The 16787-nt window shown below is 40.5% G+C and overlaps 1 protein-coding gene across 4 annotated transcripts in view; it reads right to left on the bottom strand.

The window, feature by feature from the left end:
- Positions 1-16787, bottom strand: part of FHL2 (four and a half LIM domains 2) — a 36800-nt gene that overhangs the window by 1564 nt on the left and 18449 nt on the right. For 2 of the 4 annotated variants that reach the window (XM_088136575.1, XM_088136576.1), the window contains exons 2-5: positions 9865-10044; positions 5147-5321; positions 2186-2355; positions 1777-1963 (exon numbers count right to left, since the gene is read on the bottom strand). In XM_088136575.1, the coding sequence (XP_087992701.1) occupies positions 1777-1963; positions 2186-2355; positions 5147-5321; positions 9865-10020 (688 nt within the window). In that variant the 5' untranslated portion in view covers positions 10021-10044. Of the gene's footprint in view, positions 1-1776; positions 1964-2185; positions 2356-5146; positions 5322-9864; positions 10045-11775; positions 12242-16787 lie in introns of all 4 variants that reach the window. The other 2 variants (XM_088136577.1, XM_088136578.1) reach the window with 2 other exon arrangements.

Raw genomic sequence — 16787 nt, 5'->3', positions numbered from 1 at the left:
ATCCATGTGAAGCAGTTGGAACTAGATCTTGGGTTATGAAGCAACCTTGTCTGATCTAATGCCCTCCAGGTGTGTTAGACCATGACTTCCAGGGAAGAAATGGTGGACTGAAGACAGCTTCAAAAAGCGGAGCCAACAACCATGGCAGAATAGTGAGCTAGTGAGTAGACCAGCTCTTCAATAAGTCCTCTCCGGACAAGGAGAGGATTTGAGATTACCCACAAGTGCCCCAGACAGCTGCTCCTTGTGAGGAGACTGCAAGATAGAGGTCTCCAGCAGGTTTAGACCTCTGGGAGACAAGGGAATAGCCATCTTGCTCAAACGGCAGTCGGCGCCTTTGAAAGGACACTAAGTTCTCATACTTCCTTTTTTAATCATTTTCAGAAATTGCTTGTTAACTGCTTTTCAGCTATTAGGAACCTTTGGATCAACACGCCCCCCCCCGCCCCGCCTCAGTGTCAGCAGCTAAAGCAGTGTTTGATGGTTAGATCTAGCCATTATTTCAATATTTTTTTTAGTTTTTTTTATCCCGCCTTTATTATTTTTATAAATAACTCAAGGTGGAGAACATGCCTAATACTTCTTCCTCCTCCTATTTTCCCCACAACAACCACCCTGTGAAGAGAGTTGGGCTGAGACAGCGTGACTGGCCCAAAGTCACCCAGCCAGCTTTCATGCCTAAGGTGGGACTATAACTCACCGTTTCCTGGTTTCTAGCCTGGGGCCTTAACTGCTAGACCAAACTGGCTCTATTTCCTGCACTGCCCCAAACAGGTCTTAGATATAAAATATTGTGAGTCCTAGATAGACATCAGAACGAAACTGCTAGGACTCATGGTCCTGCCAGCTACGAAAGATGCCAAGTACTGGTGGTGAATGAGTTATCACTCATCTGATAGCTCTACACACTGCTTGTTGGAAGTGTGATTTCTGTGGCACTGCTTTTTTGGCACCTCAGAATCTACTGACCATAAGGGGCAATGATGTATAGAAATAGAACTAAGGGTTTATTCTGTGTCCCCTCTGGCTACACTTTTTCAACGAAATTGCTAATTGCTTGTGATTTCCTCATGCCTTATTCTTAGACTCTCCTGGCAGGAAGTGGTCATCTAGGTGCTAGTTTTTACATTTGTCTATTGTATATTTCTTTAATAAAAATTCATTGGGTTATAAATCCTGCTTCACTCATCAATGTTCAGGTTACAGTCCTGCTCTTAGGAACACTCATTACTGCAGTGTTTTTCAACGTTGGCAACTTTAAGATGTGCATAATTCTGGGAACTGAAGTCCACACATCTTAAAGTTGGCAAGGTTGAAAAACACTGAATTACTGTCTTCTAGGATCTGGCACTCAGAGGCATACAGAGACATACATACATACATACATACATTTATTTGTATAGCTGCCCATCTCACACAAAGTGACTCTCAAAGATGGACTCTGCAGATACTTGGGACAAGTGCTATTGGTTTATTTGTCCATTTCCATCTCATTTATCTCTTTTGGGACCAATCTAAAACTTTATGCGCCAGATCTTTACCACCATTTTTGCAAACCATCACCACCACTATCCCCATGCCACCGGTTCTATCTTGTTCTTGGTGCTCTTATTTTGCCTTCATTGCTTCAAATTCCTGGACTGCCACTGATGTCTTTTCAAACCCAATTGGTGTTGTGCCCAGAACTTTATATTGCATTGATGATGATGACACTTTATATTGACCGGTAGTGGAAATCCTTCCTATTTTCAAAGAAGGCGACAACAAAGTACCTACCACTTATTGGATTAGTGCATCCTGCACACTTCTTGGCATAGAGGCTGCAAAAGCAGTTCAGACAATATGCAAACTCATCTCGGGAAGTGAAGCGTTGTCCAGATAGCTGTTTTTTGCATCCAGTACACACAAAGCACTCCTTGTGCCATGGCTGTTCTCGGTAAGTGATTCCTCCAGTAGTGATTGGCTGTTTATTTAAAATGGGAGAGGGTGGAGAGAGAAAGGGAAGAGTTCATTCTTTGTTTTCTATGTGCCCTCCATTTTCTTTAACTTGCAAATGTTTTAGGAAGAAACAGCAAAGTAATTTGGTAGGATAGCAGCCTGGAAACATTCGCTTGGAGAAAGAGGAGAAGCAGAAGAGGAAATATGTATTTCACAGCATCATATTTCACAGCATAATAAACCCTACCTTCTTGCACTGTACGCACTGCATAGCGAATTGCTTCTCGTAGCAGGGCACACAGAAATTCTGATTGTCCTTCGGAATGAAACTCTTTGTTCCAATGGGTTGTTGGCACCGATGGCAGATAAAACAGGTCTCATGCCAGCTGCTTCCCTTATATTCCATCTTCCGTGTTCCTATGAGAAGAAGAAATTCAGGACCAGCTTTTAAGTTGCTATAGCATAAAAGAAGTGGAGATTCCATGTTTCATTTCCATCTATTCCATTTTCCAGTTAGTATATGCGAAGAATCTGGGCAGGTTATGAAAATTTAGGGTAGTAGTCAGGATTAATGAAATTACACCCTATAATCTCTACTTTTCTCAGATCCTGAGTACTAAATTAAGCCTTACATAGAATAATCTTCCCAAATTTAATGCCTTTCAGACACCACAATGGCCATTGCCCAGGGATGCTAAAACAAGTGGCTGACAGATGGCAGCAAAGAGAGACGGAGAACTCTTTTCTACCACCTAGTGACTGTGTATTACTGCATTCTGGATATGGCAACCCTGAGCATTGTAGACTAACATTTCTGAGAGACCCAAAGAGAGTCACTCATTGAGTGAGTTCACACAGTGGAGCTGGGACATCATCATCATCATCATCATCATCATCATCATTATTTTATTGGGCAACCTTCCAACAACAACAACAGGGGCCGTTGGGCTAAAATAAGTAATCTATGGGACTATATGGTTAATTGCAAAAGACACATGAGGGGGAAAACTAAACTTAACTTGATCTGCAGACTACCATTGTTATAATCAACACAGCCTATGAAGTTATCTAAAGATTCTGGCTGGCTACCAAGGACTAAACTTGGTTCTCTGTAGTGTGTGAGCCATCTGACCTTGGTGGCTCCTTTCCATCATGTGGTTCAAATTCAGTCTCAGCTGGGTGAGCTCATGATCCATGCTCCTCTTTGGGATTCTTGTGAAATCAGAACTGAATGGTACAATTCTGGGACATGCTTCACTATGCTTTGTTGCAGATCCCCATTTGTACATCTTTTCAGAATGCTCTAGTCCCCTTGCCTTCTCTTCTACTATGCAACTAACTTGGGAACACAACCAGCTTTAGTTTGAATAAATATGGTCCATTTGAATAACTGAAGCTATCGCTGCTATTTCCTTATAAAAGATGTTTTGGTGGCTTCTTGGTACACTTTGCTGAAATCTTTTTTTGATCTTGCATCTACAGAGAGAACAGTTTAATTTAAATCCAGAATCAAATCTGTTTGATCTCAGTAAGTACACACAATCCAGAATGTTTATCCTTATGTGTAAGCTTGGGGCCAAAGGTGAAAGTTCTGCATCACCTGCATTATAGTAATGGATTTTTGCCATCTGCTCTGAATAGAGTTGCATAATTACCCTTACACTTTTCTCCCTTGTAATCATAGTCTTTAATTTCAGTATCATGGTTCATAAAGCATAAAAATTCATTTAAGGATAAATGACAGGAGAGGCCATTCAAAAAGGTTTTTTTTCTTACCAGCTGATTACACTGACTTCCTAAAATGGAAGTGTCAAAACTGTTTATTATCTCTACTTCAGCCCTACCCTATGAGTATGCCAATATCAGTTTGACTTCCATTTCTAAGGTCATTTTGTTCAAGGATGAAAACTAAAGCAGGTTGGATCCAGCTTTGAATCAATGATTCAGGGAGCTGAGAGAGACTGTTTGGGTTTGAATGGACACACCTGTAAATGAAGCAATAATCTCCTAGAATCTCATTGATAAGATTGTTCATTGTAAAAAAAAGAATCATAGTAACAGTATGTTTCTTGATAGCTTTCTATAATTAAAAGAAAGGAAAACAATATAATGTGAATAAAAACAGGAATTGAATACAGCATGTGGTAGGGGCAGAGAGAAGGAATTTTGGGACTTTATGAGGCTAAATCTTTCAATTACCTTTACTTCTTAATATGGCACTGTAAATGTTTGCTTTCTAAAAAATAAGGAAGGTGTCAAAGAAGCTTTCCGTCTTTAAAAAAATATACCTTATTTACATTTTGTTAAAATTGCAAAGGAATTCTTAAAAGAGACTCCTTCCCTCCCCGCCTCCCTTCCTATTTTTTTAAATATTTATCATGCAATACATCTTCAGGGAGTGTACAGCATCACAAACCCTTTTAACCTCAATGACTCCATTGAAATACAATAGTACAGTACAGTAATAAACTACTGGAGTAACAGTGCCAAGGTAAGAGCCTAGATGGTCCTACATTTGGCCATACTCTATTTCTGGGGCAAGGGCATTCTGAGGACCTACTTTGATGAAAGGCCACCAAAAAAGCAGCCATAAATGAAAGATGGCTGTTAAAATCTTCATGTACTGATATAGTTTTATTTTGGATTTTTATTCCTTTGTGAGGTGGAGGAGCTGATCTTTACTGGATGGAGATCATTTTGAATAGTATGCAAAAGAGGTCTAAGAAATATCTTTTTAGACAGTAATAAACATGTAAAACTAGTTTCACTCTCTGTAATTCAGCCTTTTTTAGTAATAGCAATATGGCAATATTGTTTTATAAGGGAGACGTAAAGAAGACTGAAAGGAAGGAAACATAGAACTAGGATGACTGATTTTTAAAAAGGAAGAAAACCCTAACTCCCTAAAAAGAAATTTTAAAAAATCTGATTGTAGCTATATGTGTTGTGACCCTACCACCTCTGCATCATCGTCCCACCACTGTGGTCCTTGGCCTTTCAAAGGACATTCAGTGCAGCCCCCCCTCCCATCCCAGCTTGACTGCTCTGCATGAAAGACATCCTGTCCTGGCTGAACACATGAGTTCTACTGGACCGTTTGAAGGCAAATAAAAGACTTGGAAAAGTGTCTTGCAGAAGAACCTTCCTCTGGTCTTAGAAGACATTGCATGAAAGCCCCGTTGTGTCCCCAAAGCAGACAAGGTCTAACCTGGCATGATGGTCTTTTGGCACTCACTACACTTGGAGGAGTATTCATTGGAGTAACATTCGGTACAAAGAAGGTTCTCTTCCTTTGCAGCAAAAGGTTTGTCCACCAGTGAGTTCTTGCACTGGAAGCAGTGGAAACAGTTCTCATGCCAATGACGATCCTTGTAGGACAGGTCCTGCAGAAAACCCAAATCATATAAGCACATGTTAAAAAAATACCTTACAACCTCGGGACAAATTGACAACAGCATTGTACATAAGGACTGGTAACTAATGGAAAACACATGACCATGAATAGCTAAAATTCAGATCCATTGAAATTTAACCTCCAGTTTGCCAGCTAGCATCCATCTTAAGCGATTGCTTTGAATAAGCTGCTGATGCTATCCTTTTAATAAACACAACCTGTATGAATGACCAGACCTTTTGCCCCTTTTTTCCATCAGAAAAGAAGTAGAAACTAGCACTGACAATTTTACATGTTTTATCCTTGGGCGCCATGGGTTGTATGCTGTGGTTGGTGTTTCAATCCTTGTATGCTGTCCAGAGTCACTGTTGTGAGATAGGTGGCCATATAAATCATATATACATATACAGTTAGTCCCCGAATTAAAAACACCCGGTTTATGAACAACCCACAGTTAAGAACTATTGTAGCAAAATTTAAGTTAAATGCACAATGATTCGAGTTAAATATACAATGGTTCGAGTTAATTACACAATACTACTTAAATAGTATTATACATACAAATTTGACTTAAGGTCAGACCTTGGAAACGTAACTCGTTCTTAAACTGGGGACTACCTGTGTATATGTGTGTGTGTTGGGTGTGTGTGTGTGTGTGTATACAAACATACACACATATACATATAAAATCTTGTACATATCAAATTAAGTGCATAGGTGTGCATTCAGAGATATTTTACTTAAGTAACTGTCACAGAGAAGACTGTGGCCAGGGCACTCATGTGTCTGCTGCTAAGTCTATTCACTCTTGATGTCAACTTCATGACCTTCCTTGCCTAAAATCCACGTTTGGACTGAATAATCCTTTACACTGAAGACATATTTACAGAGAAGACTTTCCTTTCAAACAAAGGACTGCACTCTGTACAATCTTGAGCAATCTGGACAAATTGGTCAATTTGCTGATAGCAATTTATCAGCATCAGATAAAAAGCATATCGAAGTAGGGGACCCCCACCCCCATTATGGGTTCATTTGAAAAAGTGTGGCATGCAGCATATCCTCCTCTTCTGTTTTTCCACTTTGCAAACACCCAGTAGGTGTTACAAATTCTTTGGATGTACAGTACTGTAACTAAAAGCCAAAATGTTGTCTGGATTAGGAAAAAAACATTTACATGTGCTTTGACATCTCCTAGAAAGCCAATTCCCGGTATTAGAAGACTCCTACTTTACAAGGAGGTGTTGCACTTTACTAGTAATCATTACATAGAAATGGGATGCTGGAAAGGGCCAAACCTTTTTTTTTTCCCCCTTCACATGGAATTTTATTTCAGACTCAATCCCACGTGCTTTCTTGTGTGCATCAGCTTTTTATTTTCCTGCCCAACTCAGTGGAAAAACCACAAAATGTAGCAGCTGCTGAGCTTTGCAGAGCTATGCTTATACAAATCTCTGTTTTCCTGGAACTTAGATAGATGTAAATGCCTCAAGGTCTGCAGTAATTTATCATTTAATGCAAGAATGGGATTTTAAAATTGCAATGAAGGGATTATTCAAAAGAGATGATAATGAGAAATTCGTAGGACAAGCTTGTCTGCTGCACGGAAGTATGTATGTTCCATGCACTCAAATCATGAATCATCAAGAGAGCTCACATACTTTGCACTTTTGGAATTTACTTTTTGTAGGTATCACGCAATGTCTTATATGTATTCATTTGCTATTTTTAATTAATAAAGTTAAAAAAGATTTTTTTAAAGGAATGGAAAATGCTATCTACTGTATATGACTTTCTGGGAGTCACTGGATATAGCACACCTCTGCTTAGTCATTCTCTCCCAGTGTGGTTAAGAAGACATCAGGCTTCTGCGTCAGGGCGTAAACAAGCATGTGTGAGTACGCTGATTTCTACCTATATCCCCCCATCATTAACAAATATTTTCTTAACTGTTCACACAGAGAGGAAGGGGCCCACCATCTTCCATGGCTTGCTTCATCTGGCCTTGCAGAAGGGCCTGTGGGAGAGATTGGCTAGGCCTAAGCCTCCCCAAATCCATCTGTCCGAGTTGAAAAGTTCAGCTAATTCCTGCCTTGCTCTGAGACGTCCCGAAGGCAGGCTAAGCAAAGGGATTCAGGAATGTCAACACACTCAAAGTGCACAAGGGATTTTTTTAAATCCTACGCAGAAAGAATTCTGGGAAGAAACAGGGTTTGTCAGCTTCAGGAATTTTTGCATATTTACTTTTTTTTCTTTTTGGCTTTTGGTGTTTGCTTCTGCTCGCTGCTGCTCAGAAGTCCATAGTACGTTTATCTATTATAGCTCTGTTTTCAGAGCCAACTCAGAGCATCTACAGGTCTTTTTTTTGAAAGACTGGGTTTTTAGGAAATGTACTTTTAAAAAGGAAAAAAAAATTGAAGTCAAATGACAAAAAACAGGGGATGCCTTTATTTTTACCTTGAAGTAGCCACTGGGCTAATATTTTGATTTTCTCTCAGATATATATCTGTGTGTGTATGTGTGTATCTCCGTAGTTAAGTCTGTGTAATGAGTATATGTATTGTTCATCACTGGGAGCTTAGCAGCCTCGAGAGCTGATTTGGATCAGGGCAAATGGCGAAAGAAGGGGAAGATAAAACTTACTCTCTCAACGCAAGGGCTCCAGTTACAAACCCAGAGGGCCTCCATACGCCTCTTGGAGCTAACAAAGTGTTTTCTCCCTTTCCTCCTTAGTTTGGAGCTTGCTTTCAATCTAGTCAGGGGTGGGGGTTAGGCAGTGAGCAAGCTCTGAGAGAAGACCCTCTAAGGAAGAGCTTCTAGACGGCCTCCATGCTGTTGGGCTTCCCCAAAACTATTCAAAGCTGGCTGCTTCAAGTTTTTGGGGTCCGAAGGATGCCATGAAGCCTTCCTGTAGGTTGTTGGCTAAGTGATACTCCTGACGCTAAGATTCCTTCTCTTTCCTGGATTGCCAGCACTGCTTTGTTGTTGCGATTGTGAGGAGTGGGTTGTTTTAATTTTGTTTCAGCTGAGGTACGTAAGCTGCTCGGTTAGTTGTTGATCGGAGCAGCAGATAAGCCTATTAAATGAAATGTTTGCGAAGAAGTAGGAGGAAACTATTAGATAGGGAACACTAAATGTTTTTTTAAAAAACGGAAGGAAAATCCTGGCCCCGGGTCTCTTACAGCTTCCTCCAACTTGGTGCCTTCCCGTTGTTTGAGACTACACAATTCCCAGTGGCAGCATCCCTCACGAGGAAACCACAAGCTGAATCTTCCCCACTTCCTCCCTAGCGTGGAGCAACCTTTCTCCCTGCCGCGTTCCTTTCTTGCTACAGGAGCCATAAGAAAGAGACGGTATGAAAACGTTACCCAGCGTGGGACCTTCTTTGGCTCCATTGCAGAGACCACGTGGGGAGCATCCAGAAGTGGCCTGGACCACACCGTCCCTGCTAGCCGTAGAATTAGACCCCCCTCAGTTTCAGACCTTTCCTTCTAATCACACCAAGTCTGAATAGGAAGACAGGCTTGAAAACTGGATCTATGCCCTGTGGCTGTCACAGGCAACTGGTATTTTGGTTGGTCCATCGCAGTGTGTCAAGGAGCAACAGTGCAGCTGACACACTCATCCAACTTGTACAGTCACTGAGAGCCCAGCTTAAACAAAGTACCTGAGGACTGAAGAACGGTGAGGCCAAAAACAAGCAAACAAAAAGCCATATATTAAATAGGACATGGCCGGGGAGTCCAAGGTATAGTAAACTAATCCATGCTCACGTGTGTTGTGTTGCACCTTGGAACGACCAGGTGGATCAGAACCACTTCTTTTTTTTCTGGTTCCACTGAAAGTTTGTTGAATTGTTTCTGGATTTCTGATGCTATCCTGTTAGTACCTTATGCTCCATGTTAAATTATTATTATATTTTGCAATTTAGATTTTCAATTATATAATTTTTAAAATTGTATAAAAAGGAGGGAAGGAAAGAAGAAAGGCCCATTTATTATTTGTTTACTTCCCGTTACCTGTTAAAGGCTGAAGGGGGACAAATAAGTCTTTATTCCTTTTATTGCAGGGTTCTGTTCATTCCCTTTCTCCCAGCTCTGTCCTCCTAGCAGACAAGTTAATTCCTTCTGCTTTTAAGTTGGGGGATCATTCAAGCACCCAGGCCAGGCTAGGATGAGGACAATAGTTGGGGGTGGGCTCCCTCAAATCCAGCAGCACCCATGGCCTTTTTTGGTTTTCACGGTATTTGCTTTAATATAGAGAAAGAAAGGCAGAATATACAAAAAGGGAAAAACAAACGCAAACAGGAAGACTGCTTATCTCAGGATAAGAGAAAAATAACATATAGACCAGCTGTTATAAGGAAACCCTGCTTTGGCTGTTTTGAAAAGTCCCAATTAATCTGAGCCATTCACAGGGGAGCCGTTTCTTCCTTGCAACCCTTGACTCGGGCAGGATCCTTGGGCAACCTTTTGGAGAGACTTCGTGGCAAGTAAGAAAGCTTAGGCCAGGCAACTGGCAGGGAGGCCTACCTTACAATCGCAGCCGATTGGCTTCTTACATGCTTCGCAGGTGTTGGAGTACAAGCTTTCGTAGCACTTGATGCAGTAGGGGCTGTCCTCCCTCAAAATGTATTTCTTGCCAAACAGCGTCTCCTTACAATAGTGGCAGTCAAAGCGTTCGGTCATTTTGGTATCAGAGATTTGGTCAGGCTGTCAACAAAAAGATGAGAGGTCTTAAGTCCAAAATGGTGTGAGGAGGAGGAGGAGGAGGCGGCGGACATGATTAGTTTATTTATCTCCTGTGATTCCTTTTAGGAGTCTCAGGATGACATATGAGAGGACCCTTCAGTCACTCATGCCCTGGTCACCTCATGGCTTGACTACTGCAACATGCTCTATGTGGGGCTGCCTTTGAAGACCACCCAAAAGCTTCAGTTGGTCCAGAATGCAGCAGCACAGGCAGTGGTGGGCATGTCTCAGTATGCCCATGTAACACCTCTGCTTCGCAAGCTGCACTGGTTGCCAGTGTGCCTCCAAGTGCAATTTAAGGTGCTGGTCACTACCTATAAAGCCCTACATGGCATAGGGCCTGTTTACTTGAGGGACCACTTATTTCCCATAGTATCTGCCTGACTGGTTCAATCTGGCTGGGTTGGCACGCTTTGGGTTCCTTCAATTAAACAATGCCATCTATCAGGACCTCAGCAATGTACCTTCTCTGTAGCAGTGCCTGCTCTCTGGAACCAGGTTCCCCCCCAGACTCAAATGGCCCCCACTCTACTGGTATTTCAAAGGGCCTGGAAGACATGGTTCTTCACCCAGGCCCTTGGTGAGGATGATTGACAACCCTTCTCTTCTTTAAAAAAAGGGTTTCTTTTAAAAAAAAGAGAGAGAAGAAAAGCTTTGTGCATAAAGCATTAACATGCAAGGGGGATGCCAAATCTACATCTTCTTTCCTACCAAACTAACCAAACAAACTCAAAAGATTTTATAACATATAAAACATTGAGACATATTTTTTTCCATCTGTAGTTTGAAATAAGGGCATCCAAGATGTTCTGCAATGTATGCAATTTACATATAAATGAAAAGATCCTGTTTTTGTAATTAACACTGCCCCCCATTACACTAATAAATGGTAAGGAAAATTAACATATACAGTAAAGTATATATTACTGGCATTATAATAAAATATTAATTTGTCCACTCTATAATATTATGTTTCAACAATATTTTTTAAAGTGATACACACAAAAAATATAGACATTCCATTACACATTCTATTAACTAGTTCTGAAGTAACAGGAGGTGTTGTTTATGTGAGCCCATAGTTTCTTCTGTATTATGAAGGAGATTATTTATCGTCATCACTATGTGGTCAATACACCAGGTTATATTTCAAGTAAGCAGAACACAGTTGTGTTGAAATGCTTCAGGATGATCATGTTATACTCTATCACTTTTTCCCAAGGCCTGCCATATCTATGTCCTTTAAATCAAGCATTCAGCTTTATGAACATAAGCAGTGCCTGTAGTGGAGAAAATAAACCTAACAAACAAAATGGAGACTTTTCCCCATTTGTCTTTTGGATATGACCAGGGTCAAACCCAGTTCATTTCTTTGCCTAATCTCCATCAGACTGAAACTGACCCTTCCTGCCCCCATACAAGCCCATCTAGACCAAAGAATAGAAACCCCCTCACCTGCTCACAGCCCAGCCCAAGGGCAGCCCTTACAAGGGAAATGCAACATAGAGAAACCCCATCCTCTGTCAGCTGATGACCTCAACATTCCATCTCCTTCACAATGGACTTCCCCAGCTCTGCTGCCCTCCTGAAAGGTCCATCTTGCCTGACAATAAAACTAACCCCAGGTACACTGACAAGGATCTGCCTAGCTTCCCCAAGCAGCCAGCAAACCAGATTCCTAGAATTTCTCACCTTGTAGCCCTCAACTCCTATCAAAATCTTTGCTTTTCCATTGTTCAGGGTCACTCTTTCTTGTAAAGCAGGCACCCAATGATCCTTGCATTAAACATGGTTCTTCTCCTCAGTGCTGTGCACCTTCCTCAGATTGAATCCACAACAATGCCCTGTTGGGTCAGACCCCTGACCCATCCAGTCCAGCAGTCTGTTCTCACAGTGGCCAACGAGAGCACAGAGAAGTCCACTAGTTTCCCTATAGATGGACTTCAGAGACAGTCACACTATCTTCAAAGCTAACAGCCATTGATCCCCAGGACTTCCATGAATTGGTCCAACACTTTTTTCGAAGCCAGCCAAGTTGGTAGCCAGCAACACATTTCATGGTAGCAAATTCCAAAGTTCAATTACTTCATGTAAAAAATACTTCCTTTTGTCTGTCTTGATTCTTCCAGGACTCAATTTCATTAAGCGACCTCTGGTCCTAGAATTTTGGGAAGGGGAAAATAGCTTTACCTTGTCCACTTTATCCACACCATGCATAATTTTGTACATCTCAATCATATTCCCTCTCATTTGCCTCTGGGCTAGACTAAAAAGCCCCAAATGACACTCCTTTCCAGAACTGGTACAAATAACAGTAGCAGGTACCAAAATAATTCAGTGCTGGAAATATTTAGTGATATTGTCCTGCTAACTCAAATTCTCAAGATGGTTTTGAAATGAAGAATGAAACTAGAGAGGCTGTGGAAAAGAGGAAATGTTGTTGTCAAGGGTGATTTTAAGTTGCCTCACACAGACTGAATAAAAGCATGTTCTGGTCATGACAAAGAAATAATATATAGAGATACTTTAACAGACTGTGCTTTGGAATAATTTATCATGAAACCAAACAAAGAAGTGACTCTGGATTTAATCCTCTGTGGTACCCAAGGTTAATGAAAGATGTGAGCATTTGTTGGACCTACTAAATTTAAAATTCTATATCACATACATGGAAGGACAAGTATTGCTGAAGAATAGTGAGCATGGTTTCTGATATGCTCTATTAACAGAGATTCCATTTCACTAATTCTTTGAGTTCTTTTAGAAGGAGAGAAATATGTGAATAGTAGACATCCTTTAGTGACTGTTTGTTTGAACTTTTCAAAAAGCGCTTAGCAAATTCTTATAAAAGGCTCCTGAGTAGATCTTGTAGTTCTGAAGGAAGTATGTATTATATAAGTATTCTGTAAGTAGAATTAAGTATGTATTAGTGTATATACTTATAGTATACTTATTATATAAGTATGTATTCTCTAAGTATACTATTTATCTAGGAGGCAAAGAGCAGGAATAAATAGTTCTCTAAAGGAAAAGATGTTTATAAATGAACTTGAGGTGAACAGTGAGGTGGCCAGATTTGCTGATGATAGCACAGAAGATTCCAGAAGGGTTTTTTTTCAAACAGGAAAATGCCAAAAGAAATACAATCAGCAGATTTTCTCTCCATGTCATAGTCACTATTATTCTTCCATATTTAGATACATGAAATACATTCCTGTAATGATTTCATAAATTATCTACTTGGAGTTATAATTGTGGCCCCAACACTGGTTATAGCTACAACTAAAATGTTTCCTGTGTAGACATACTGTATGTGCCACACACACATACTTAGAAAAAGCTTTGGTTTTAGATTTCTACCCATGTACATTTTTTCTACTTTGTTTTGTTTTCTTTCACAAAGAAAGAATTATTTATATCTGAAAAGTCCTCAGACATAAATCCACGAAGAAGAGAGATTTGGAAAACATTTCTGTTATAGTTTCTGTAAAGCTGTGAAGATTTATAATGTCTCTATTTGTTAAACTATAGCAAACTGAACTACCAGGAGCAGATCATTTTTCATCTCTCTTCTAGTAGTTGGAAAAAGCCTTACTAGTCACTTCATGAGAATGTTAAGTTCTTCCTCTAAGAACTCTCATTCCTTTTCCAATCAAAATTACAAATCCATATAAACAAAAAAGGAATAAAGGTAATATATAAAAAGATAATTGTTTGATAAGAAAAGATTGTGTATAATTTCCTAATCCAAGAGTTAGTTTACAAACTGTGGGTTGGGATCCCCACTAAAGGGGCAAAAGCAGCAGTAATAATAATAATAATAATAATAATAATAATAATAATAATAATACCATCACCACCACCACCACCCTTGAACACCATCAGCATTGACAAAATCACCATCAGTCAATTACAAAAGGCAGCTTTACTCGGAACAGCTTATATCCTGCGATGATATCTTTAACACATCAAACAACAACTTCTGCCTATCCCAGGTCCTTGGGAAGGACTTGATAGCTGGATAAAAATGCCAAATCCAGTCTAAACATCTGGCTGCTTGTGCGACCAACAATAGTAATAATAATAATAACCCCCAGTCAGGCACTACCTTGACATGGTTGTGGGGCTTGAGTGCTCCAAGGAGGATGAGAGCTATGCCAGCAGTTCAATCATACTGGACAGGTCTCATCAGAGGAGCCAGACGAAGATTGTCTCTCTCAAAAACAATATGGTGAGACATAATTTACAGAAATGTATATCAGATCAGTCATCACCTGGGTCAAAAGGATCGTGCTAGCAGTTTTAGTTCCTGGACATCTGGTGACAAGTGGCCTACAGGACTCAGGACTATTGGCTGAGCAACTGGGGCAGAAGCTGCAGGACTACTGGAAGAAAAGTTGTTTACTTGTTGCAAATATACAAAGATTGAAAATAAAGAAATAATGATCTGCTATTACAAATCAAATCCAATGAGAAGAGGATATCTGAAAAGAATGTACCAGTTCTGGAAAGAATAACATCCAGAATCAGAAATAACAGAACAGAGGCTAGCAGATCAACATCAATGTATAATACAAAATAATGTATAATTGGAAGAACTACAAAGGTCTACCCAAGGCAAAGAAACCAAAGCTTTGCCAGAAGTAGCTCAGACTGTAGAGGCAAACCAGGGGGAGCTGGCAGTAGAGGAAACCAGCATAGCTATTGAACTGTTTTCATTCCCAAACCAGGGATCCTCTCCTCTACCTTGTCCTCAGAAAGAACAAAGCCCTCTAACTAAAAAAACAAGAAGAATTGAAACAAAGAATAGCTGAGCATCTAGAACAGCACAAAAAAGAACAGAATAAGGTTGCCTGCACTGAAACTTGTTATAAAGAAACAGCTAGCACAAGTATTAAAAGATACCAATACTGTAACATCAAATATAAGCACCAGGTCACTGCAAGAAACAAACCAACTAATGTACATCATGGCTGCAGTTATAACTGAATACCTTGGATGAAAAATCAACAAACAAGAAAAAAAGCCAAACAGTGCACTATCAAAATAGAAGATCAGGTTGGAAAATAAGCTGACCAGATGCAAACAAGCTAGAACAAATGAAAGAAAAGAAGCTGAAGAACAAGAAGACCAAAAATACCTGATCAAGAAATATTATCTAGAACAAGGAAGACCAAAGAAGCACTGGAAATAAAAAACCAGCAAATAACAGCCATAGCCAAGGAGATCAGCAGATATAAAACTTAAACTGCACACTATAGGCAGAATCTCCAATTTCAGTCAAATCAGAAATGTTTCTACCAATCCATCAATGGAGAGACTGCAATGAACCGGTCAATACCTGACAAAGAAGAAACAGTGCAGTTCTGGGTGCAGCTATAGAATAACCCAAAGAAATACAATGAGAATGCAGCTTGGATAAAAGAGGTGGATAAGAATAAAAAAGAAATGAAATGAAAGAACTTGTAATAGCAGCAGAAATGGGCAAGGACGATCAAGAATTGATCAGCACCAGGTGAAGATGAACTGCATGGTTTTTGGTTGAAACATCTGACTGCTCTGCACCCACTCATTGCCAAGCAGCTTAACAACATACTGTAAGGAGGTGAAATTGAAGATTGGTTAACATCTGGCAAAACCTACCTGATAATGAAAGATCCAGCAAAAGGGGCAGCACCAGGCAACTACAGGCCAATTACCTCCTTACCAAGAACTTTCAAATTGCTAACTGATGTGGTAGCTGATGCAGTCCAATAGCATCTAGTTGAAAACAAGCTCTTTCCACCTGAGCAGAAAGGAAACTGCCCCAACAGCAAAGGAACAAAAAATCAGCTCTTAATTGACAAGATGATTTTGGAAAACTACAAGTGAAGGAAGACCAACTTGAATGTAGTTTGGATTGATTACAAGAAGGTGTTCAACTCCCTGCCATATGATTGGATAATCAAGTGCCTAGACATAACAGGAGTCAGCAGAAACATCAGACGTTTTGTGCAAAGATCAATGGCACAATGGAAGATATAGTTGCTGGTCAATGGTGATAGACTGAGAGAGGTTAACATCAAGAGAGGAATCTTTCAAGGAGACTCACTATCACCACTACTGTTTGTCATTGCATTGATTGCTCTGTCAACAATTCTGAACAAGTCAGGCCATGGCTATCAAACATCAAAAACATCCTCCAGGTTATCCCACCTCTTTACATGGATGATCTGAAGCTGTATGGAAAAACACCATTTGAAATGGAATTGCTGCTCAACACTGTCCAAATATATATATATATATTTTAATCTGCGCTCAGTCGTTACCGACTCTGCAGTGACTGCTTGGACGAGTCCTTGCAGTTTTCAAGGCAAGGTGTTTCGGAAGTGGTTTGCCAGAGCCTCCTTCCTAGAGCAGAGCCCAGCTGGCGAGCGCAGGAGGGGGGTTTCCGTTGCTTCGCGCCCTTTTCGGGCGCGCGCGGTTGCGCTACCCGGCAACTGCTCCCAACTCCTTTTGCAAGGCGCCGCCAGTATTTTTCCTCCCACTGGAGTGAGAGTCCCCATTTATCTACTCACGTGAGTTTTCGAACTGTTGGGTTGACAGGAACTGGGGAGGAAACAGGAGCTCACCCTGTTAACGCGAAGGCTGGACTCGAACCGCTGAAGCGTCGACCATTTCTGGCCGGCAACTTTCAGCGTCATTAAGCCGCTGTGCCACCGCGT

The sequence above is a fragment of the Python bivittatus genome, unplaced genomic scaffold (genome assembly GCF_059951505.1).
Source record: "Python bivittatus isolate LINGU-HERP-01145 unplaced genomic scaffold, Pbiv_v1 ctg000060_np1212, whole genome shotgun sequence".
Lineage (NCBI taxonomy): Eukaryota > Metazoa > Chordata > Lepidosauria > Squamata > Pythonidae > Python > Python bivittatus.
This window is presented reverse-complemented; position numbering and strand designations above follow the sequence as displayed.